The sequence below is a fragment of the Scyliorhinus torazame genome, chromosome 1, assembly GCF_047496885.1.
Source record: "Scyliorhinus torazame isolate Kashiwa2021f chromosome 1, sScyTor2.1, whole genome shotgun sequence".
NCBI classification, from domain to species: Eukaryota; Metazoa; Chordata; class Chondrichthyes; order Carcharhiniformes; family Scyliorhinidae; genus Scyliorhinus; species Scyliorhinus torazame.
Genome location: NC_092707.1, coordinates 264461528 through 264484096, shown reverse-complemented (window position 1 = coordinate 264484096; position 22569 = coordinate 264461528). Strand labels below are relative to the sequence as shown.

The window sequence follows — 22569 nt, the reverse complement described above, 5'->3', positions numbered from 1 at the left end:
GCGAGGTGGTAGGGGCCCGCCGAATTTCAATGTTAGGCTCTGGAGGTTACACTGGAAGTCCAGGCCAAGTAGCAAGGCAGCGCAGAGGTTGGGGAGGACGTAGAGGCGAAAGCCGCTGAATTCTACACCCTGGACCGTGAGTGTGACTATGCAGTACCACCGGATTGCCACAGAGTGGGATCCGGAGGCCAGGGAGATTCTTTGATTGGCGGTGTGTACCACAAGGGAGCAGCACCTTAACATATCTGGATGGGTGAAGCTTTCGGTGCTCCCGGAGTCCAGCAGGCAAGAGGTCTCGTGCCCATCGATCTTCACGCTTGTCGAGGCGGTGGCTAGATTGTGCGGGCGAGACTGGCCGATCGTGACCGAGGCGAGTCGTGGCTGGTGTCGAACAATGGGGTGCCCGGGTCCTGGAACAATGGTGGTGCCCATGTGCCATGGGGAAGACAAGATGGCGGCACCTGATGATCTTGGGGTGGACAAGATGACGCCGCCCATGGGCCGCACGTGGCGGGGTTGAAAAAGATGGCGGCGCCCATAGGCTGCACGTGGTCCGAGAAGGGGAAGATGGCGGCGCCCACTGGCTGTGCGTGGTCTGAGGGGGAGAAGGTGGCGGGGCCCACTGGCCGTGCATGGTCTGAGGAGAAGATGGTGGTGCCCACTGGCCGCGCGTGGTCCAGGGAGGTGAAGATGGCGGCGCCCATTGTCCGTACGTGAGGGGGGTCGGGGCAATAGCGGCGACTGAGCGGGCCTGGCACACAGCAGCGAAAGTGCCCCTTCTTGCCGCAGGCCTTGCAAAGGGCGGTGCAGGCCAGGCAGCGTTGGCGGGGGTGTTTCTGTTGCCCGCAGAAGTAGCATCGGGAGCCCCCGGGGTTAGCTGGCTGGCGTGTGGCACAGGCGTATTGGCTGGGTGAGGCCCCCGGTGGGGCAGCCGTCTGCGGAGTCTACGATGTGTAGGAGGGGTGGGCCGCGTGGCTGGAGGTGTAGGCCTGAATATTGCGCGAGGCGACCGACATCGATAGCGCCAGTTTTTTTGTTGCTGCGAGGTCGAGCGTGGCCCCCTCTAAAAGTCGCTGGCGTATGAGGTCTGACCCTATCCCCGTAACGAAGGTGTCCCGCATGAGGAGGTTCGAATGTTCCATTGCCGTGACCTCCTGACAGTTATAGTCTCTGACCAGGGGAATTAAAGCACGCCAGAAATCTTCCATGGACTCACCAGGGAGTTGACTGCGAGTAGAGAATATGTGCCTGGCGAAGAGTGTGTTCATCTGCTGGGCGTAATTCTCTTTCAGTAGCGCCATGGCTTTGTCGTAGTTCGGCGCGTCCTGGATAAGAGGAAAAATGTTGGACCTCAGCCGCGAGTAGAGTATCTGGATCGTCTGAGCTTCCGGGATTGGGTCTGGTGCAGACCTGGGGCGAGATTCTCCGATCTCCCGCCGGGTCGGCGAATCGCTGGGGGCTGGCGTGAATCCCGCCCCCGCCGGTTGCTGAATTCTCCGGCACCGGAGATTCGGCGGGGGAGGGAATCGCGCCGCACCGGTTGGCGGACCTCCCCCGCGATTCTCCGGCCCGGATGGGCTGAAGTCCCGCTCCTAGAATGCCAGTCCCGCCGGCGTGGATTAAACCACCTCTCTTACCGGCGGGACAAGGCGGTGCGGGCAGGCACCGGGGTCCTGGGTGGGGCGCGGAGCGATCTGACCCCGGGGGGTGCCCCCACGGTGGCCTGGCCCGCGATCGGGGCCCACCGATCCGCCGGCGGGCCTGTGCTGTGGGGGCACTCTTTTCCTTCCGCCTTCGCCACGGTCTCCACCATGGCGGAGGAGGAAGAGACTCCCTCCACAGCGCATGCGTGGGGTTGCCGTGAGCGGCCGCTAACGCTCCCGCGCATGCGCCGCCCGGCATGTCATTTCCGCGCCAGCTGGCGGGGCACCAAAGGCCTTTTCCGCCAGCTGGCGGGGCGGAAATCAGTCCAGTGCGGGCCTAGCCCCTCAAGGTTAGGGCTCGGCCCCCCAAGATGCGGAGGATTCCGCACCTTTGGGGCGGCGCGATGCCGGGCTGATTTGCGCCATTTGTGGCGCCAGTCGGCGGACATCGCTCCGATACCGGAGAATTACGCCCCTGATGTAAGCTTCGAAACAAGCTAGCCAGTGTTGAAAGTCCTTTTTGGCGTCGCTTGATTGCAGATCCAGCTGCAGGCGATCCGGCTTGATGCGGAGGTCCATCTTCTGAAAATCTTAGAGTAATAAATCGATACACGATCAATTGCACAGACGAGAGTTGAATACAACTGAGGCTTTATTACTCTAAGATGTGTGGCCTCCTACAGCAGCTGGCGAAATGGCTGCTGTATGGGGAGCACACATATTTATACTCCGCCTACTGGGTGGAGCCAGCAGGCAGGGACTACCACCGTATCTGTAGTACAGGGTCTTACCACACATCTTCTAATATGTGCAACAGTGGTGATTACTACATCCTTTTAGCCCTTTCTGGGTCTTAATCAAGCTTGCCACCTCGGCTTTGTGTGCTGCGTGGTTTCCCTTCTTCCTTGGTGGCCTTCTCGAGGTCTCTTGCTGTCATCTCTTAGGCCTCAAGCTGCTGCTCCATCTTGGCCATTGCTTCCCTCACGAGGGCTGTCGCAGCCTCCACTGTTGTCTTGATGGCTGCCAGGAGGTCTTTTTTCAGTTCTTCAGAGTTCGGAGATGATGAAGCCTGTAAACCTGTCCAAGCATCTGGCTCTGTGCTGAGAACTCTATGGGGGCGGCCCTCCTCGGGTCTGTGCTACCCTCGTGTGGCTGTCAGCTCCAAGGCTGAGGATTGCCTCCCCTCGTCCTTGCTGTCCTTTAGATTGGGCGGCTGACTTTTTCCCATTTTTTCCCTCTTTCCCTTGACGATGCGGTTTGCGGGGGTTAGGCTGAGGGGTTGTAAATATTTTTAGTGCAGTTTACTTAAGTTTAAATGTGGCAATCAAAGATTTCATGCCAGAGCCAGGTTTTGTGCGACTGCTTAGCTCATGGCCACCTCTGGAAGTCCAGAGCCATCTTTAAAGGGCGCGCTGATCTGCATTTAAAATATAGTGCCCCCAACCTTCCCACGGATACGGAGGATCAACCCACAAGCATTAGGGCGACCCACCATGGGAGTATCGGTAGGGCACTCTTCCCCCTTCACAGCCATGACCCCCTTCGCAGGCATCGGGGCTCTCCTCTCCCCCCAATGGAAGAGGGTTCCCACCTGCCAGAGCTCCCTTGACACTGCCCACTTGGTACTACCCCCTTGGCACTGCTAGAGGGCACTAGCAGGTTGCCCAGCCTCGGCCCTCAATCCCCAGGGGCTCCATATATCTCCGTGCCCCTGCTGTGGACATCACGACTGGCTTTCGCTTTCGAAAACCAGTAGTGATTCGCGCCGACACTGCTGATGGAGTAGGATGCATCGTGGGTGGACGCTACGGCGTAAAGCCATTTTATTATATTACAATTTATTTAAATTCATGGAAATCAGGTTTATTCCCTTTCTGCGCGTGAACTTGATCATGTCCTAGCCGGGGCCGGGGAAGATCTCAAACTGAGATATCGGCGGTGCAATCTCACCCCAGCCCGGTCACGAGATTTAGCGGTCATTTAAAAAATAAAAATTTGGAGTACTCAATTCTTTTTTTCCAATTAAGGGGCAATTTAGTGTGGCCAATCCACCTGCCCTGCATATCTTTGGGTTGCGGGGGTGAGACCCACGCAGACACAGGGAGAATGTGCAAACTCCACACGGACAGTGACCTGGGGCCGGGATTGAACCCAGGCCCTTGGCGCCGTGAGGCAGCAGTGCTATCCACTGCGCCACTCTGCCATCCTTAGAGATTTAGCGGTCGTAACAGGATTTGCACCTGTGGCGAACGGGGCCACTTTAGATCTCGCCTGGATCTCATATTTCCCAGTGAATCAAACACACTGAATCATTACCAAACTATCAGACAGGTGTTAAAGCTTTCATTAATGGTGGATCAGGTTAAATCAATCATTTATGCCATATTTGTTACTATCTCTTTAAATTATTTTTGTACCTTAAGACAGCACTCATGTATTTACTTATATTGAAATCTTTTAGCTCCCTGGTGGCATTGCTCACTATGAATGGGAAGGTGCGCTGTTGTATGGATGCTTGTCGGAGCTTGGGTTAAGGATTTGGAAGGAACTCAGCTCAGAAATGGGGAAATCGACTTCTAATTCATTCCTAGAACATCAATCGTCATTTCCTTATCCGTTGCAGTAGAAAATGTGTTTTCCTCACACATCACAGTTCATTAAATAAATAATTCTCTGCACTTCTCGCAGGGAGGAAGTAGCTCCTTAAGCAAGGATATCAAATTCTATCTCATCTGTCGAGTTTTTTAACCAAGAAATATGAGAATTACATGAAAAGATTAAACATGTATTTGCATCTTTCCTTCTGTACCATCTATCACTGAATTGTGAACCTTTCAAATTGCAGTTTATTCAGATACATCCTCCAAACTTAAATAATGGCAGACCCTGTTAATTAGATCTTCTCCTCGATATGAGATTAACCAATGTATTTTTCTAACAGATTTGTCAATCTAATGGAAATTTGATTCCCACATTAAAAACAGGACTGCAACAAATCAATAACTGGGCGAGTGCTGTTAAGCAGGTCTTGGGTGGAAGTGAGGGCTTAAATGGGTCGGTGCAGACTCGATGGGCCGAATGGCCTCCTTCTGCACTGTATGTTCTATGGGTGTCACGTCCAAGTTTGGAACAAAATCAGACCTGCAGGATTTTCCAATTGTTTTTTAAAGCTACTAGCTAATTAAGTCTGATGTGGTCGATCGAGGTTTGACTCAATCCATGCACCTAGACTAGAGGGATTTAGGTTTAAATTTTCACAGGGAGAAACAACTGAAAGTCAACAGCGCAGAATGTACAGCCTCGAGAGATTCTCTGTCCAGAAATCACCTGAGCTTGCTTTGCAGTTGGTTTGCAGTACGAAAGAACAAAGTGAGCATTTTCTTCGGAAGGAACAGGATAAGCCCCCCGCCCCCCCCCGTGTGTGAACAAAGTAGACGGGTTGTCGATAATAGATAAATGCAACTCGATGGGGCACAAAATAAGCGAATCAAATGGAGGCAACCAAGTGCTGGAAACCCAGAGTACTGCAATTTCAACACCAAACCCACAAAGTCAACACAAAACAACTGAGACCATTCCTCCAAATGTGGCAAAACGAGATCTGGAGGAGTTGTCACACTTCCAGATCGTCCGAATGCATAAAGTCAAACGCTTGAGTGGGGAGAAGGGGTAGCAAATAAAGATTGTACTGTAAATATTTTTGGGTAAAGACTTTGACACAAAGTCAAGACATAAAGACACAAAAGGTGTTTGTGGTACAAGGACATTTGGGCAGAATAAGGGTTAATGTGGGACTGGAAAACAGTACCACCCATGATATGATGTAGAGAGTCACATGATAGTAGACATAGTATGTATAGAGTCTGGAGGGAGTCAGCATGGAGACAGCACCCATGCATGGCAGTATGTTGGATATAGAGATAGTTATGGATTACCAATAAGCGGTTTATGTTTAATCAGACCAGACTCCAGACCTCCCAGTGAGACATCAAACAGCTTTACAACAGTGCCTGCCCTTTCAACTGCTGAGGCCGATGCACTGAAACTCACTCAGCATAACTACCTTACTTCCTCCCTTAAGACCCTCCTTAAAACCCAACGTTTTGACCAATCCTTTAGTTACACTTCTAAATTTATCCTTTTATGACTTGACATCATTTTTTTTAAGGACACCACTACAAAGTGACAGGAGATGCTTCGCTGCATTAAAGGTGCTATATAAATGCAAATTATTTTATCCTTGTAATCATCATTAAATCCAGAAAGTTAATTTTCTATTTAAGGCCAAACATTGGAACAATAGAGTCAATCAGTGATAGAGCCTGAATTAGCTGTGAACCTGGCCTATGGGAAATCTTTCCATCTGCTGTTCTGACTGTGTGTTTTCAATTCAAGTCAACTGAATCACCTAATTTAAAACAAGGTTAGTTCAAAATTGATGTCTGTACTTGCAACTACTGGTCAGAAGAACTTTACCACTCTTAAGGTGACAGGAGTTATTTCAAACTGTGTTTGGGTAGAAAGATGCATGAGGGGAAATTGTTAAGATTTGAGAGAAAGAAAAATTAAATGGTAGGGAAGAAGAGCAAAGAAAACCAGCAAGTGGGAAGTGGTAACACAGGAAAACAAACATATTCGGCTGACTAATTAGTCAATAGATCAGAATTAACTCTTTGGAAAATGTTGGAACTTTATCCCTCTGCTCTCAGCCACAATTGTAACCATTAAGAAATATTGGATTGACACCTGGGGCGAGATTCTCCAACCCCCCGCCGGGTCGGAGAATCGCCGGTTGCCGAATTCTCCAGCACCGGATATTCGGCGGGGGCCCCCCCCCGCGATTCTCCGACCCGGATGGGCTGAAGTCCCGCCGCTAAAATGCCTGTCCCGCCGGCGTAGATTAAACCACCTACCTTACCGGCGGGACAAGGCGGCGCGGGCGGGCTCTGGGGGGGGGCACGGGGCGATCTGGCCCCGGGGGGTGCCCCCACGGTGGCCTGGCCCGCGATCGGGGCCCACCGATCCGCGGGCGGGCCTGTGCCATGGGGGCACTCTTTCCCTTCCGCCTTCGCCACCGTCTCCACCATGGCAGAGGCGGAAGAGACTCCCTCCACTGCGCATGTGCGGGAATGCCGTCAGCGGCCGCTAACGCTCCCGCGCATGCGCCGCCCGGAGATGTCATTTCCACGCCAGCTGGCGAGGCACCAAAGTCCTTTTCCGCCAGCTGGCGGGGCGGAAATTCGTCCGGCGCGGGCCTAGCCCCTTAAGGTTGGGGCTCGGCCCCCCAAGATGCGGAGCATTCTGCACCTTTGAGGCGGCGCGATGCCCGACTGATTTGTGCCGTTTTGGGCGCCAGTCGGCGGACATCGCGCCGATACCGGAGAATTTCGCCCCTGAAATTGCTAGAACTGAAAATACTCTTTCTAGGTGAATTTTATTATTTTGCCCAATTCGCAACCTTTAACATTTGGGCCTTGGAAGACTATATTTAATGTCTTTGATCTGATAAGACCACAGTTACAGTCGTTCCTCTAATTAAAGATAACAATGTTTTGGGACTTGATTGCAGGATGGGCCATTAACCCAGAGGCTGGAAGTTTGCGATGAAACTGGAGACAGAAATAAGAAGGTCACATGCACTGACTTGTGCCTATACATATTATCATGGGTAGGACGGAGGGAGTGCGGAAGAAAACGTGAATGGATTGATGAATTCTGCGAAAAGTTTCCTGTCTGTGGGTATATCCAGAGGCTTGGAAGCACTCTGTGTACAAGATTCAACAGAGAGAGTGAATTAGGAACAAGGAACAGGAAGTCAGAACTCCCAACCAAAGAAACAAGGCAAAATAATAGATCTTGTAAACTGCTGTTCAAATGCTGTAATATATTCAGTCTCACTTAGATCAAGCAAAAACCACCAATACAGTGTCAGTTTTCGACAACTGGAAAGAGTCCAAAAGGGCTACGTACCACTAATTAAAGTCCAGCACTGCATACAAGCAGCAGCTTGAATGTCAATAGTCAGAAAAGGGACACCAAACACTTTCTTCTAATATTTTGCAAGATATGATGATTTAAACTTGCAGCATAATAAATGTTTCTGCAAATACCAGGACAGACGCTAATGGATCATTTTCTGTTATTTACAAACAACGTTAATAGTTTACTTGTTATTCGACTACAATCTACCTATTGCAACTGCTCATGTTGTCAAGAGAGATCGGGTATTGTTTTATTGAACCATGTCCTGATCTATTTATGATTAAAAAGGCGACGGCTGTGACAGAAATAACTAACTATGCATTCCATTCTTTTAAACTTCCTATTACTGGAATCCAAACTCCATTTAGATATTCTTGGAACAAAAAAAAATCATTCATTAGAATCAACACTTGACATTCAGAGAATCATCTTGACATTTGAAGATTACAACAAAAAAACCTTTGAGCAAAGCAGGGCAAGGGCAAATGCTTTGGCTTTAATTTGCATCAGCATTGGTAATATATGTTACTGACTCGTGGTGCAAAGAACAAAATTGCTCTTTATCCTTAATATATTCTAAGAACTTCCTGTTCAACACACAATTGTGTTCAAATTTCAGTAAATTCCCTTTTTCTCAACAAGTGACAGTGACCCTTTTGTTTCTTTTTTTAATTAATGTACTTTATGCATTGTGCAAACACTTCGTAGGGTCACTTTATTACAACACAGCCCACAGATATTGGCTAATATGAGAAGGAAATTGAAAATATATCTTGCCCTGTATAAAGATGACGGGCGCAATTCTCCCCCCCGCCCCCGGGTGGGAGAATCGCCGAGCCGCCCCGACCCCCGCATGCGATTCTCCCACCCGTCGGAAACCAGCGGCGCGCGATTCGCACTGGGCCGCACGGAGAACCGGCGAGCGGCGATTCTCCGGCCGGTTGGGCCGAGCGGCCGCTACGACACGAAAGGTTCCCGCCGGCGCCGTCCACCCCTGGTCGCTGCCGGCGGGAACTCTGGGGAGGCGGCCCGTGGGGGGGTGGGGCTCCTTCACCGGGGTGGCCTCTGATGGGGTCTGGCCTACGATCGGGGCCTACCGATCGGCGGGCCTACCTCCTTCCACGCGCGGCCCTAGAACACCGGCTCCATGTTGGTGAGGGGCCGGTGTTCTCAAGACGTTCCCTGCCCATGCGCAGGATGGCGCGACCCAACTGCACATGCGCAGGATTGGGCTGCCCCAACTGCGCATGCACGGGTTGGCGCGGCGTTGCTGGAGCGGCATGAACCGCTCCAGCGCCGTGCTGGCCCCGGGAGGGCCAGAATAGGTCGTGAAATGCGGCGGCGTTCACGACGGTGCGTGCACTTGGCCTCAATATCGGAGAATGGCCACCGACTTTTTCATGTTCACATACACCCTGTTATCATCAAGCAGAAATGATCCACCCCAGCCAATAGTTAGCCCTCATTAACGTAATTAAAATGGGTTATCTGGTCAACCCTATTCCGATTTGTGGGACCTTTCTTTGTGCAAACTGGCTGCTGCACTCCTTGCATTCAACGATGACGGTAATTAATTTGCTCTAAAGTTCCCTGGACATCCAGGTCAGTTGGAATGGGGTGGTAAAGAAAATACTGAAGGTCTCAATGCCTGGAGAAACTCTTCCCCTCTCCAAGTACCAGCTTCCTATTTTTCAAAATACGACAGAGTCCTCCAACAGAGTTTTTCCTGTAAAGATAATAATAATCTTTATTGGCACAAGTAGGCTTACATTAACATTGCAATGAAGTTATTGTGAAAAGCCCCTAGTCGCCACATTCCAGCGCTTGTTCGGGTACCCGGAGGGAGAATTCAGAATGTCCACCTAATAGCACGTCCTTCGGGACTTGTGGGAGGAAACCGGAGGAAACCCACACGGACACAGGGAGAACTCCACACAGACAGTGACCCAAGCCAGGAATCGAACCTGGGACTTTGGAGCTGTGAAGCAACTGTGCTAACCACGGTGCTACCCTCGATTTAGACACATTGAGGTTGGCTGTTAGTATCTCTGAGAGTGTATTGCAAGTGGAGGTAAACATATAGCTATTGCTGCTATTAAGAAGAGTTTGCTTTCTGCATACTTGATCATCCCATCATGTAACTTATTACATGAAAAATAATTTGTGCGCCATAATTGTGCTTTTAGAACATAAATGATGGATTGGCAAAATATTTATGACTTGAAGAATGATGATACCCCTATCAGAGAAGAAAGCATGATTTACTAAGTGCTGCAAGGTGATTCATTCTTTGAATACCTGTTTTATGTTTAATATGTATAATTGTAGCATTAACTATGTTTGTAAGGGATATATATGAACGGAGTCCAAATATCCATCACAGTCTATATGCTGTTAGGAATGACTTCACCTTCAGGCAGCACGGTGGTGCATTGGTTAGCATTGCTGCCTCAGTGTCGAGGTCCCAGGTTCGATCCCGGCTCTGGGTTACTGTCCGTGTGGAGTTTGCACATTCTCCCCCTGTTTGCGAGGGTTTTGCCCCCACAACCCAAAAATGTGCATGGTAGGTTGATTGGCCATGCTAAATTGCCCCTTAATTGGAAAAATTAATTGGGTACTCTAAAGTTTAAAAAAAGGAATGACTTCATCTTGGAAGATCTCTGTCCCCAGAGTAATCTTGAAAAAGACCTAAAGATTCTCTCTGGTTACTGTTTTCTTGATTTTTGCCACAATTATCGAATACAAGAAACAAACGGACAGGCAGTTGTCGTGAATTCCTATTACAAGACGTGCAATTTATTTTTCTCCAACTGAATATCTCGTCATTCAAATCCTGGTTACATTATGGTGCCTCTTCTGACAACTGAATGTTCAGGTTTTGCTGCTTTTAAAAAAAGTCGTTAAAATCATCGTTGTCTTCAAGTGCTTCTGAAGTCTGAGGATGAAGGATGGCTTCAATATCAGATGCACTGTCATCAGATTCACCCCAAAATGCTGTAAGAATAAGAAGCAACATCTTTATTCACCCAAGGTCAGCTTGTACTCTCAATTTATGTATTTGGGAAAATAATACTTGGCAAAATAATACATGCAACGTTTATCTTTGATCTTTGCTCATCTTTCTATCCTAGGCGACAGGTTAATAAATTAAAATAGTTGCAAATTTTTAAATGCAAGAACAAAAGATTTGATGCCCACAAAAGCAAGTTCTTAGAGCTCGTTGCTTTAACATGGTCATTCTTTACAGATTTCAAACGTTGCATCAAATTTAAAAACTGGAAATTTAAATTTTGATGTCCAATTTATCAGCTAAAATGTATAAGACAAAAGTCAACATTAACATGCCAATGACCCCAGTGACATCAGCCGTTGAAAATTTGCAATTCATTATCCATTATTCAGAAAATGCTGGTTCTACAATGAAAGAGGATTATAACAATACTTGCATCAGTTAGGATTCTCATTCAATCCAGCTCCTTTCGAGTATTCTCTGGTTGAAAATTTTATTTCAAAATGCATATTAATGTGCAGCATTTTGTTTAAAAATCGTGGTCAATTTTGATCAAGAAAAGCTGAAAACTTTAATTAAGATAAATGATCTTACTCCAGTTTATTTACGTTCTCCCCCAGTGAGAGCAGGGTGTCAAAAATTACATGCCGATACAATGCAGAAACTTGTTAAAGTGTTTGTGTATTGTTTTTTAAATATAAATTTAGAGTACCCAATTCATTTTTTTTTTCAAATTAAGGGGCAATTTTAGCGTGCCCAATTTACCTACCCTGCACATCTTTTTGGTTTGTGGGGGTGAGACCCATGCAGAAACAGGGAGAATGTGTAAACTCCACACGGACAGTAACCCGGGGCCGGGATCAAACCTGGGTCCTCAGCGCCGTGAGGCAATAGGGTTATAATCTTATTCCTGTTGCCGTCCTGAGATAAAACATTTCCTACAATAGTAATGATTTGGATAGCTGATATTGCCTCCCCAAAATTAGACCACTGGATGGGTGTGTCAGTATCTGTATCAGTTCTCAGGGATGTTCATATTGGCAGAGGGCCCCCTCTGCCAGTACTAACACCCTTCAATTTATTTATTTAGGATTTTGAAGTGTTGTCTTCTTAGAGCGATTCAAAACTATATTATGGTTTTGTGTTCTAATGATCAAGTATCAGATTAATTTTCACATAGAATCTTAAATTCAAACGTAGATTCCATTTTCATATGTTCAAATATGTGGTCCCACAAATGTGTAACTAAAACTTTACGGCAGCAAAAAATAAACTCAAACACAGTCCAGGGCCCAGACAGAGAGGACAAGATATATGAGGCATGCAGAATGAAACCAAAAGCATACATACATTTCAGTAAAAGCAATATCTCATAATTACTACCAACATGGACTGACAATCATTTCTATCCAGCCTGATGCATTTTTTCAGAATTTTAAACATATCTATTACTTCTGTCCTTCGATCTGCACTATTCTGAGAAGAAAAGACCCAATTTTCCAAATCATGTTATTTGTATTTGCTTGTACCAGTTAGCATGTTAGTGAATCAACATTGCACATTGTCTAAAGCCTCAATATGTTTCCTATATTGTGAAAACCTATACTGCAAACAGTACAATGATATACTATTTTACAAAACAATAATCTTTTTTATTGAACAACAGATATTCAGGAGTCTCATCACAAGGTTCAAATTTATATAATATTCATAAACTAGTCTATTGGGCAAAGGGTCACAGGGGGTTTGAGTGCCTGATATGTAGAATGATACACAGCTAGGCGTAAGTTACAAGCTTGACTCTCATTGTTGCATTTAAGCAGTTTAGATGTAGAATAACTGAAGCCTGGGAGTGAGTTACAGGCTGGAAGATAATCAAAGGAGTCAGGCAGTGGATATATAAATTGACAGAAACCCGCGAGTGAGTCACTCGCCTCCGTACTGTCTGGAGTATAGGGCTTCACAATACAGGAAAAATGTTGAGGCTTTAGAGAAAGGGTAATGCAGATTCACTAAGATGCTGACTAGTAGAGCAAAAATTGATTGGAAGACTTGGAAAATGTTCTTTTTCTTGTCAGAATAGTGCAGATTAAAGGTTGTAGATATAGAATAAAAGGCAGGAGATTATAGATATGTTTAAAATTCTGAGAAGAAACGGGCTGGATAGAAACGGACTGTTCCCAGCAATTGAGCAGTCAGAATAAGGGGGCATTGATACAAAATTAAATGTTTAAGATATAGAATAAAAGGCAGGAGCAACTTCTTCACATGAAGAAATGTGAGGCTGTGGAATTCACTTTCAAGGTTTGTGGCTCAAATATACACTGGGGAGGGGTGGCATGTGGCGCAGTGGTTAGCACTGGGACTGCGGCGCTGAGGACCCGGGTTTGAATCCTGGCCCTGGGTCACTATCCGTGTGGAGTTTGCACATTCTCCGTGTCTGCGTGGGTTTCACTCCCACAACCCAAAGATGTGCAGGTTAGGTGGATTGGCCATGCTAAATTGCCCCTTAATTGGAAAAAAAATAATTGGGTACTCTAAATTTATAAAAATATAAACTGGGGCAACGACTGAATTGGATTGTGAGATAAAGTAAAGTGACATGGGAACGGAACAGATAAATGTGATTAGAACTTTTGTTCATGTGGCATATTGATTGTTGCAACTTTTATGTACAACTCCTCCAGTCTTTTGGTGTTCAGTATAACTGTATAATGTATGCCTTAGCGAATGTCAAACTTGATCATGCAGGTTTGACGCTCTAGTCTATACAAATGCTGTGAGCAATTATATGGCTTCTCAAATTTGTAAAATGTAAAAATATGTAGATTTTCATTCTCTGGTAGCATCCAGTCTCTGCATCCCCTGGTCAGGAGCCATGATACTCACATTTAAGTTAGAATTTCCTCTAGATGGCGCCAACAACGTGCATAACCTCCAGTTCATAACTACACTACCTAGGACTTGAGCTCAGGACTTGGACAGTCCCTCCAAGTAAGACAGTCCGATTAGTGATAAATTGTGGTTTTATGACCAATGGAAACTCATTTGTGGCCAACTAAGCTCATTTCACTTCGCAATTGTTGGAAGGATTTAAAAAAATATCCCATCTGTCTGTGTTGGAGTCAAACCCAAGTCCCAGAGATGGAAATTGAGAATTCTAATCCACAATGGTGCCCAGACAGCCACCACTGTCCCCCACAATCAACCAACCCCCCTGCCACTCCCTGCAGATTTAAATCAATGTATTGTACACATGTTTTTAAAAAACATTGCAGCACAGAAAAAGTGAGGGGAAACGTTCAGAAATAAAACAGAAGCCATTGAGGAAAATAATTAGATTGTGGATATATCCATAGTAGGCAATATATTAAAAGAAAACTGGAACTATTTTAAAAAGTTAATAATTTAAGAATGGAAGTCAATTCATAGACTACAAATCCAGGGAAATTCATGAATTGCTATAAAGTATTAGTAAGTCCACAGAAAGATCCATTGGCAATGGCTTCAGAGACCATGATGTTAAGCTCACTGGTCTCTAGTTACTAGTGTTATGGGCGAGGCGTTTTCAGAACCCCAAAATGTATCATGGAGTTCAACCAACCTCTCCCTTTAATGGATTTATTGCTTTACCTAGCACACGGCTTTTTCCCTCGGTGTGGGATTACAATTATGGACACGTGGGTTTTTAAACACAAAGCACTGTTTATTCCATGAACTCAATGTAACATCTTAAATAAACATTGGATCTCTTAACACCCCTTACTTCAAAGATAACTCAGAAAATATTGCAACAGTAACCAACTCCTTAAAATGTTCCTTCAAACTTCCAAGAGACTTAACACCTTTAAACAGTATCACATCAGGTTAAAGGATATATATATTTTCTGTAGAATGGCAGAGATATATTAGCTTGGTTGACTTCAGCTCCAGCACCTTGCTTTCTTCCTGCAAACTCTCTGGACATACACAAACTGCTTTTTCCAACTGGCTTTCTCCCTTCAAGCAACTCACAGCAAACCAGAACTTCTCAAGCTGCTGTCTCAAACTGGCTTTCTCCTTATAATCAGCTCACAGCAAAACAACCAGGCACTTTTAAACTGCTCTCAGCAAAACCAGCCAGACACTTTTCAAACTGCAAAACCAAACTGCAAAATGGCTGACCTGAGCTCAGCCCCACCCACTCTCTGACATCATTGTTTTCTTAAAGGTTCACTGCTTAAACATCCATGTCTTAAAGGTACCCTCACATGACGCCTCCCCCCAAGAAAAATAAATAAATCATCAACTTCAAGATGGTTTGATTTTAACTTTTGCACCATCCACTAAGAAATGCACACAGTAAAAATACTTCTACGTTTCACAAAAAAAAACACACGCAAACAGGCATAATAATATAGTCCATTTTTCTTTGCTCTCCTTCCTCCAACCAAAATCCTTCTCGATTGACAGCCTCTTTGAACAAAGTCTCTGCACGATCCATCCATTCCTCTACTCCTCGGCATTTCTCTTTAGAATCAGATACTTTAGTTCAATCTGACCACAGTGTCCCTTGCAATTCTCCAATACAGGAACATTGGTGATCACAGCTTTCAGGCAGTCAAATGCCTGTTGAAAGTCCGCTGTCCATTGAATTTTTTTAGGTTTCTTTAGCAAGTCCATCAGTGGAGTAATCACACCACAAAACTTTTGCCCAACTGTTCGATCAAATTCATTCATGCTAGGAGATTGCATTATTTCCCTTCGTCTTGAGGGTATCGGAAACTCCGCAAGGAAAGTGATTTGGGCTTCTCCAAATTCACTTTCGGCTAGGTTCATCACCAAACCCGCCTCCTGAAGTCGATCGAAGAACTCCATACGATGGTTTAAATGTTCTTTCCACGTCTGGAAGTTGGAAATAAAAGCAGATTGTCCCACTTTCTCCATGCAATCCTTCAATGGTGGGACAGGATAAGAATCCGTTCTTGTAACTGCATTCCCCTTTCGATTGTCCACACACAACTGTTGGGTACCGTCTGGTTTAGGTACCATCACTATGGGCGAGCTCCATTGGCTGCAACCCACTTCAATTATGCCATTCTTCAGCATACTCTGAATCTCTCTGTTAACATGTGCCAATTTTAAAGGATTAAGTCTATATGGATGTTGTTTGATAGGAACAGCATTTCCCACATCTACATCATTTAAAGACATTTTAGTACTTACCAATTTATCTCTACAAACTTGCCCATGTGATATTAATAACTCTTTCAGGTCAGTTTGTTTTTCCTCTGGAAGATAACTTAACAATTCATCCCAATTTTTAAGAACATCCTCATTTTCCAATTTAATTTGAGGTATGTCAAATTCACAGTCATCTGGATTTGGTTCATCACTTTTAGTTAGAATCATTAAAACCTCCTTTTTCTCTCCTTCCCTTTCAAAGTACCTTTTAAGCATATTCACATGACACACTCGGTGAGTCTTCCTTCTATCTTGTGTTTTTAACCACATAATTCACCTCACGTAATTTCCTTTCAATCTAATACAGTCCACAAAACCTAGCTATTAAAGGCTCCACTACCACTGGTAACAACACTAAAACTTTATCCCCACTGGCAAAACTACGAACTTTGGATTTCTTGTCCGCTACCCGTTTCATCACATTTTGTGCAACTTTCAAATGTTGTCTAGCCAATTCACCTGCTCTATTTAATCGTTCCCTAAAATTTGACATGTAATCCAATAGTGTAATTTCCGATTTCTCATCCACCAATTTTTCCTTAATCAATTTAAGTGGTCCTCTTACCTCATGACCAAAAATTAGTTCAAAAGGACTAAATTTGGTAGACTCATTAGGTGCATCCCTAATTGCAAACAATACGAATGGGATTCCTTTATCCCAATCCTCTGGATAATCTTGACAATATGCCCTCAACATTGTCTTTAATGTCTGATGCCACCTTTCTAACACTCCCTGCGATTCTGGATGGTACGCAGTTGATTTAAATTGTTTCCTTCCTAAGCTGTCCATAACTTCTTTGAATAACTTTGAAGTAAAATTTGTTCCTTGATCCGATTGAATTTCTGTGGGTAGTCCATATCTAGTAAAGAATTTCAGTAACTCCTCCACAATCCTGTTAGCTGTAATATTGTGTACTGGAATGGCCTCTGGAAACCTAGTAGACACATCCATTACAGTCAAAAGATATTGATTCCCACTTTTTGTTTTAGGAAGCGGTCCCACACAATCGATTAAGACCCTTGTAAAAGGTTCCTCAAATGCTGGAATGGGTATTAAGGGCGCTGGTTTTATCACTGCTTGAGGTTTCCCTATCACTTGACATGTGTGACATGATTGACAAAATTTAACTTAATCTTTATGTATTCCAGGCCAATAAAAATGTTTCTGGATTTTAGCTTGAATTTTCCTTATTCCCAAATGATCTCCCACTGGTACCTCATGTGCAATTCGCAACATCTCCTTTCTATACCCTACCGGCAATACTACTTTTTTAAAAAAAAACTAATTGTTATTAAAGGTTTTCATAAAATATCAATAACAAAATGAGAAAGAAAAAAGAACCCAACAGGGTTAAGCACAAAACACAATCTAAAAAATCAACCCCCCAAACCCCTCCCCCCCCATACCTAAATAATAAATTAACATTAACACCCCGACTTAAGACAACAGGTGTATACACCCCCTCAGACCCTTCCAGTGTAAATAACATAAACAAAAATAAAATAAACCCGCCCCCCCCCCCCCCGAGCAGCTGCTGCCATTGACCAATGTCTAGCGTTCTGCCAGAAAGTCTAAGAACGGTTGCCACCGCCTAAAGAACCCTTGTACCGACCCTCTCAAGGCAAATTTCACCCTCTCCAATTTAATGAACCGTGCCATATCGCTGATCCAGGATTCCACGCTTGGGGGCCTCATATCTTTCCACTGAAGGAGAATCCTTCGGCGGGCTACCAAGGACGCAAAGGCCAGAATTCCGGCCTCTTTCGCCTCCTGCACTCCCGGCTCCTCTGCCACCCCAAATATTGCGAGCCCCCAGCCCGGTTTGACCCTGGATCCTACCACCCCCGACACCGTCCTCGCTACGCCCTTCCAAAATTCCTCCAGCGCTGGGCATGCCCAGAACATATGGGTGTGATTTGCTGGGCTCCCTGAGCACCTAACATACCTGTCCTCACCCCCAAAGAACCTGCTCATCCTTGTCCCGGTCATGTGTGCCCTGTGCAGCACCTTAAACTGTATGAGGCTGAGCCTCGCGCATGAAGAGGAAGAGTTCACCCTCCCTAGGGCATCTGCCCACGTCCCCTCTTCGATCTCCTCTCCCAACTCCTCTTCCGACTTACCTTTCAACTCCACCACCGAGGCCTCCTCCTCCTCCTGCATCACCTGGTAAGTTTCCGAGATCTTCCCCACTCCCACCCACCCCCCCGAGAGCACCCTGTCCTGTACTGTGTGCGGCAGTAGCCGTGGGAATTCCACCACCTGCCGTCTGGCAAACGCCCTTACCTGTAAGTACCTGAAGGTGTTCCCCGGGGGGAGCCCGTACTTCTCCTCCAGCTCACCCAAGCTCGCGAACTTCCCGTCCACAAACAGATCCCCCAACTTTCGAATCCCTGCCTTGTGCCACCCCGAAAACCCTCCACCTGTTCTTCCTGAGGCAAACCAGTGGTTCCCCTGTAATGGGGTCCACGCCGAGGCCCTAACTTCCCCCCTATGCCGCCTCCACTGCCCCAAGATTTTGAGGGCCGCCACCACCACCGGGCTCGTGGTATACCTCCTTGGAGGGAGTGGCAGCGGTGCCGTTGCCAGCGCCCCCAGACTCGTACCGACACAGGACGCCGTCTCCAGCCTCTTCCATGCAGCCCCCTCCCCCTCCATCACCCACTTGCGCACCATTGGCGGCCCAGTAGTACCCACAGAGGTTGGGCAGCGCCAGCCCCCCCCCCTACCTCTACTCCGCTCCAGGAACACACTTCTCACCCTCGGAGTCCCTCGCGCCCACACAAACCCCATTATACTCCTGTTAACCCCCCCATAAAAAAGCCTTCGGGATAAACACGGGGAGGCACTGGAACAGGAACAAAAACCTTGGGAGCACCGTCATTTTGATTGACTGCACCCTACCCGCCAGGGACAGCGGCAACGTGTCCCACCTCTTGAACTCCTCCTCCATTTGCTCCACCAGCCTTGTAAAGTTAAGCCTATGCAGGGCCCCCCAGCTCCTGGCCACCTGGACCCCCAAATATCTGAAACTCCTCTCCGCCCTTTTTAGTGGGAGCTCGCTAATCGCCCTCTCCTGGTCCCCTAGCTGAACTACGAACAGCTCGCTCTTCCCCATATTGAGCTTGTACCCCGAAAAGTCCCCGAATTCCCCAAGGATCCTCATTACCTCTGGCATTCCTCCCACCGGGTCCGCCACATACAGCAGCAGGTCGTCGGCATAAAGCGACACACTATGCTCCTCCCCACCCCGCACCAACCCCCTCCAGCTCCTCGACTCTCTCAGTGCCATAGCCAGGGGTTCAATCGCCAGTGCAAAGAGCAGGGGGGACAGGGGACACCCCTGTCTCGTCCCTCGGTGCAACCGAAAGTACTCGGACCTCCTCCTATTTGTGGCCACACTCGCCATCGGGACCTCGTACAACAGCCTAACCCACCTGACAAACCCCTCCCCAAACCCGAACCTCTTCAGCACCTCCCACATGTACCCCCACTCTACCCTATCGAAGGCTTTCTCAGCGTCCATCGCCACCACTATCTCCGCCTCCCCCTCCCTCGCCGGCATCATGATAACGTTCAAAAGCCTCCGCACATTCGCGTTCAACTGTCTCCCCTTCACAAACCCCGTCTGGTCTTCATGGATGATCTGCGGCACACAATCCTCAATCCTCGTGGCTAAGACCTTCGCCAGCACCTTGGCATCTACATTTAGCAAGGAAATCGGTCTGTAAGACCCACATTGCAGGGGATCCTTGTCCCGCTTCAGGGTCAAGGAGATCAGTGCCCGGGACATCGTCGGGGGTAAAGCCCCCCCTCCCTTGCCTCATTAAAGGTCCTAACTAACAGCGGGCCCAACAGGTCCATATATTTTTTATAGAACTCGACCGGGAAACCGTCCGGCCCAGGTGCCTTCCCCGCCTGCATGCTTCCTATCCCTTTGATCAGCTCCTCCAGCCCAATCGGGGCCCCCAGTCCCGCCACCAGTCCCTCTTCCACCTTTGGAAACCTCAATTGGTCCAGGAAACGGCCCATCCCTCCCTCCTCCCGTGGGGGCTTGGATCGGTACAATTCCTCGTAGAAGTCCCTGAAGACCCCATTGATGCCAACCCCACTCCGCACCACGCTCCCTCCCCTGTCCTTAACTCCCCCGATCTCCCTAGCTGCGTCCCGCTTCCGAAGCTGATGCGCCAGCATCCGGCTTGCCTTTTCCCCATACTCGTAGACCGCCCCCTGGGCCTTCCTCCACTGCACCTCCGCCTTCCTGGTGGTCACCAGGTCGAATTCGGCCTGGAGGCTGCGCCTCTTCCTCAACAATCCTTCCTCAGGTTCTTCCGCATACCTCCTATCTACCCTCACCATCTCCCCCACCAGCCTCTCCCTCTACCCCCGCTCCTTGTGGGCCCTGATGGAGATCAGCTCTCCCCTCACCACCGCCTTCAGTGCCTCCCATACCATCCCCACTCGGACCTCCCCGTTGTCGTTGGTCTCCAAGTACCTCTCTATACTTCCTCGGACCCGCTCGCTCACCTCCTCGTCCGCCAACAGCCCCACCTCCAAGCGCCACAGTGCCAAATAGCTTCGGATATCCTCTATCTCCTCGCTATCAGAGCCCTACTCAAAATGAAAAAGTCGATTCAAGAATAAGCCCTTATGGACATGTGAGAAGAAGATGAAGATTCCCTAGCCCCCCGGCCTTGCAAATCTCCAAGGGTCCACCCCTCCCATTTGGTCCATAAATCCCCTCAACACTCTAGCCGCCGCCGGCTTCCCGCACCCCTCCTAGACCTGGAGCGATCCAGTGCAGGATCCAACACAGTGTTAAAGTCTCCCCCCATTATCAGGCCCCCCCACTTCCAAGTCTGGGGATCCGACCCAACATACGCCGCATAAAACCCGCATCGTCCCAGTTCGGAGCATACACATTGACCAGTACCACCCTCTCGTCCCTGCAACTTACCACTTACCATTATGTACCATAACGCCATTATCTGCCACAATGCTCGACGACCGTCGAATAACACCTTCTTTCCCACCAAGATCGCCACCCCTCGATTTTTTGGCATCTAGCCCCGAGTGATAACACCTGACCTACCACACCCTTTCCTCAGTCGTTACCTGGTCATGCCACCTTCAGGTGTGTCTCCTGGAGCATAACCACATCCGCCTTGAGCCCCGATTCAGGTGCGGCGAACACGCGAGGGCCTCCGCTTGACCGGCCCCATTCAGTCCCCTTACATTCCAGGTTATCAGCCGGATTAGGGGGCTACCCGCCCCCTTCCCCCCGGCCGACTAGCCATGACCCCTCCTCGGCCAGCCACGCGCCCGAGCCACCCGCACCAACCCCGGCCCGTTCCCCACAGCGGCATACCCCCCGTCTTGACCCACCCCACTCGCTCCAGCTCCTCCTTGATCTTAGCCAGCAGCAACACGATTCCCCCCCCCCCCCCCCCACCCCCCCCCCACCGCCCCCCCCCGCCCCGGTAAGGACCCCATCCTAGCTGGTTTACTCCCCCCCCATTGCACTTCCGCAAGTCAGCTGATTCCTGCTGACCCCGGCCACACCCGCCTCCCCTTCGACTCCTCACATTGTGATGGCACACCCTCCTCTCTCCGCTCCCCATTCACAGGAAACAATCCTCGCTTCCCCGCCCCGGTCCCGCCCGCCCCCCCCCCCCCCCCAGTCTTCGGCGCGGGAAAAAAATCCCACGCTCTCCACCTACCAGGCCCCGCCACCAACCAAAACAGTGCCCAACCCGCCCCATCCACCCTCCTCAACCCGAAAGAGAAAAACAGAGAGAAAAAGAAACCCAAAACAATGCCCCCCCGAACCAAAAATAGGCATAACATAGCCATCAGTCCCCAATCGCCTATCCCGACCCTCAGTCCGTGTCCAGCTTCTCGGCCTGAACAAAGGCCCACGCCTCCTCCGGAGACTCAAAATAATGGTGCCGGTCCTTGTAGGTAACCCACATTCGCGCCGGCTGCAACATGCCAAACTTCACCCCCTTCCTGTGCAGCACCGCCTTCACTCGATTGTACCCGGCCCTCCTCTTCGCCACCTCCACACTCCAGTCCTGATATATCCGAACCTCCGTGTTCTCCCACCTGCTGCTCCTCTCCTTCTTGGCCCACCTGAGCACACACTCCCGATCGACGAACCGATGGAACCGCACCAGCACCGCCCGCGGAGGCTCGTTAGCCTTGGGCCTCCTCGCCAACACTCTATGGGCCCCTTCCAGCTCCAGGGGCCCCTGGAAGGACCCCGCTCCCATCAGCGAGTTTAACATGGTGACCACATAGGCCCCCACGTCCGGCCCCTCCAGCCCCTCCGGGAGGCCCAGAATCCGCAGATTCTTCCACCTCGACCGATTCTCCACCTCCTCGAACCGCTCCTGCCATTTCTTGTGGAGCGCCTCGTGCGCCTCCACCTTTACCGCCAGGACTAAGATCTGGTCCTCATTGTCAGAGATCTTTTGTCAAGCCTCTCGGATCGCCACCCCCTGGGCCGTCTGTGTCTCCAGCAGCTTATCAATAGAAGCCTTCATCGGCTCTAGCAGGTCCTTTTTAATCTCTCTGAGGCAGCGCTGGATACCCCCTGTTGCTCCTCCGCCCACTGCCTCCACGCTGCCTGGTCTCCGCCCGCTGCCATTTTGTCCTTCTTCCCTCCCTTCTTCTGGTCCACCACCACCTTTTTTGTCACCCCGCTCCTAGTT

General features: G+C 48.5%; 1 protein-coding gene and 1 long non-coding RNA gene across 5 annotated transcripts in view; one reads left to right on the top strand and one right to left on the bottom strand.

Moving 5' to 3' along the window:
- The first annotated feature begins 5793 nt into the window (after positions 1 to 5793).
- On the top strand, positions 5794 to 7935 carry LOC140422769 (uncharacterized). The gene is made up of 2 exons (XR_011947647.1): positions 5794 to 6066; positions 7213 to 7935. It is a non-coding gene; the product is annotated as an uncharacterized lncRNA (long non-coding RNA).
- A 2454-nt stretch (positions 7936 to 10389) lies between these two features.
- Positions 10390 to 22569, bottom strand: part of kiz (kizuna centrosomal protein) — a 342742-nt gene continuing 330562 nt past the window's right edge. For all 4 annotated transcript variants that reach the window (XM_072505712.1, XM_072505702.1, XM_072505723.1 and 1 more), the window contains one exon: positions 10390 to 10619. In XM_072505712.1, the coding sequence (XP_072361813.1) occupies positions 10513 to 10619 (107 nt within the window). In that variant the 3' untranslated portion in view covers positions 10390 to 10512. The remainder of the gene's footprint in view (positions 10620 to 22569) is intronic.